General features: G+C 48.3%; 1 protein-coding gene across 3 annotated transcripts in view; it reads right to left on the bottom strand.

Moving 5' to 3' along the window:
* LOC119588503 (substance-K receptor-like) overlaps positions 1-1,056 on the bottom strand; it is a gene marked incomplete at its 5' end in the record, with an annotated part of 19,283 nt that continues 18,227 nt past the window's right edge. For 2 of the 3 annotated variants that reach the window (XM_037937148.1, XM_037937149.1), the window contains 1 exon segment: positions 1-900. In XM_037937148.1, the coding sequence (XP_037793076.1) occupies positions 702-900 (199 nt within the window). 3 annotated transcript variants of the gene reach the window in all.

Raw genomic sequence — 1,056 nt, 5'->3', positions numbered from 1 at the left:
ATCATTCAGGTAATCTAGACAACTACTGATTTCGATCTAGTCAGTGCAGTGTGTTAGTTCCTCACTCAGTAAATTAATTTTCTTTATATAATCTATACTACTGATTAACATGCCTAGATGTCCCAGATTTCATCTCATTTCACAACAGAAACCTTTCAAAAGTCGTCATTAAGCTTGTGTAAATTTCTAGAGCAATGTCATACATTCTCAGAAAAATGTATTCGACATCATAAAAACCTCAAGGTCTCAATCTTCCTTTGTTTTTTGTATTTTCTTTTTTCTAATCAAATCACTTGCAAATGCTGTTCCCTTCCTGTACACCCACTCACTGTAAACACTCGCTGTACACGTTTCTAGGAGTAGTATAGTCTTAGCTTGGTAGATGGGTGTGGGACTCGTGAGAAACTTGGCAAAGGGGGTCTACACTCTCCCTCTCCCTCTCCACATTCGCTTACGTCATGTCCCCACTCATCTTGGCGCGGTGGATGTGAGTGCAGATGCGAGTGGGACTTGAGAGGTAATCAGACGTAGACATCTTACCAAGGGTGATCTACGCACTCACACTTACTCTCCGCACTCATTTACACACTCGTATCCCCACTCTTGCAGAGGCAGCAGATCTCGGGGTGCAGATACGAGTAGGACTTGAGTTGAATATTCTACCAAGGGCTACCCTACACTTTCACTCTCACTCCCTTATCTTACATCCTCGTATCCCCACTCATCTTGGAGCGATAGATCTCGGGGTGCAGATGCGAGTGGGACTTGAGTGGGACGCAGACGTGAACCTCTTGGTATGGATGAGCCATGTTGGGCCCTGTGATGTCACCTGGAGAGCTGCCGTTGCTGCTTCGCCCGTGAGATGCTGAGCTGGTGCGGATCATCGTGCTCTGGGTCGACCTGCTGAGGAGAGAGAAGTCAGGCGTCGGAGGAGGGGAGGAGAGGAGGAGGGAAAGAAGGAAGGAGGGAGAGGGAAGGAGGGAGGGAGAGGGAAGGAAGGAGAGGGAGGGAAGGAAGGAGAGGGAGGGAAGGAGAGGGAAGGAGGGAAGGAAGGGG

Source organism: Penaeus monodon, chromosome 24 (genome assembly GCF_015228065.2).
Source record: "Penaeus monodon isolate SGIC_2016 chromosome 24, NSTDA_Pmon_1, whole genome shotgun sequence".
Taxonomy (NCBI): domain Eukaryota; kingdom Metazoa; phylum Arthropoda; class Malacostraca; order Decapoda; family Penaeidae; genus Penaeus; species Penaeus monodon.
This window is presented reverse-complemented; position numbering and strand designations above follow the sequence as displayed.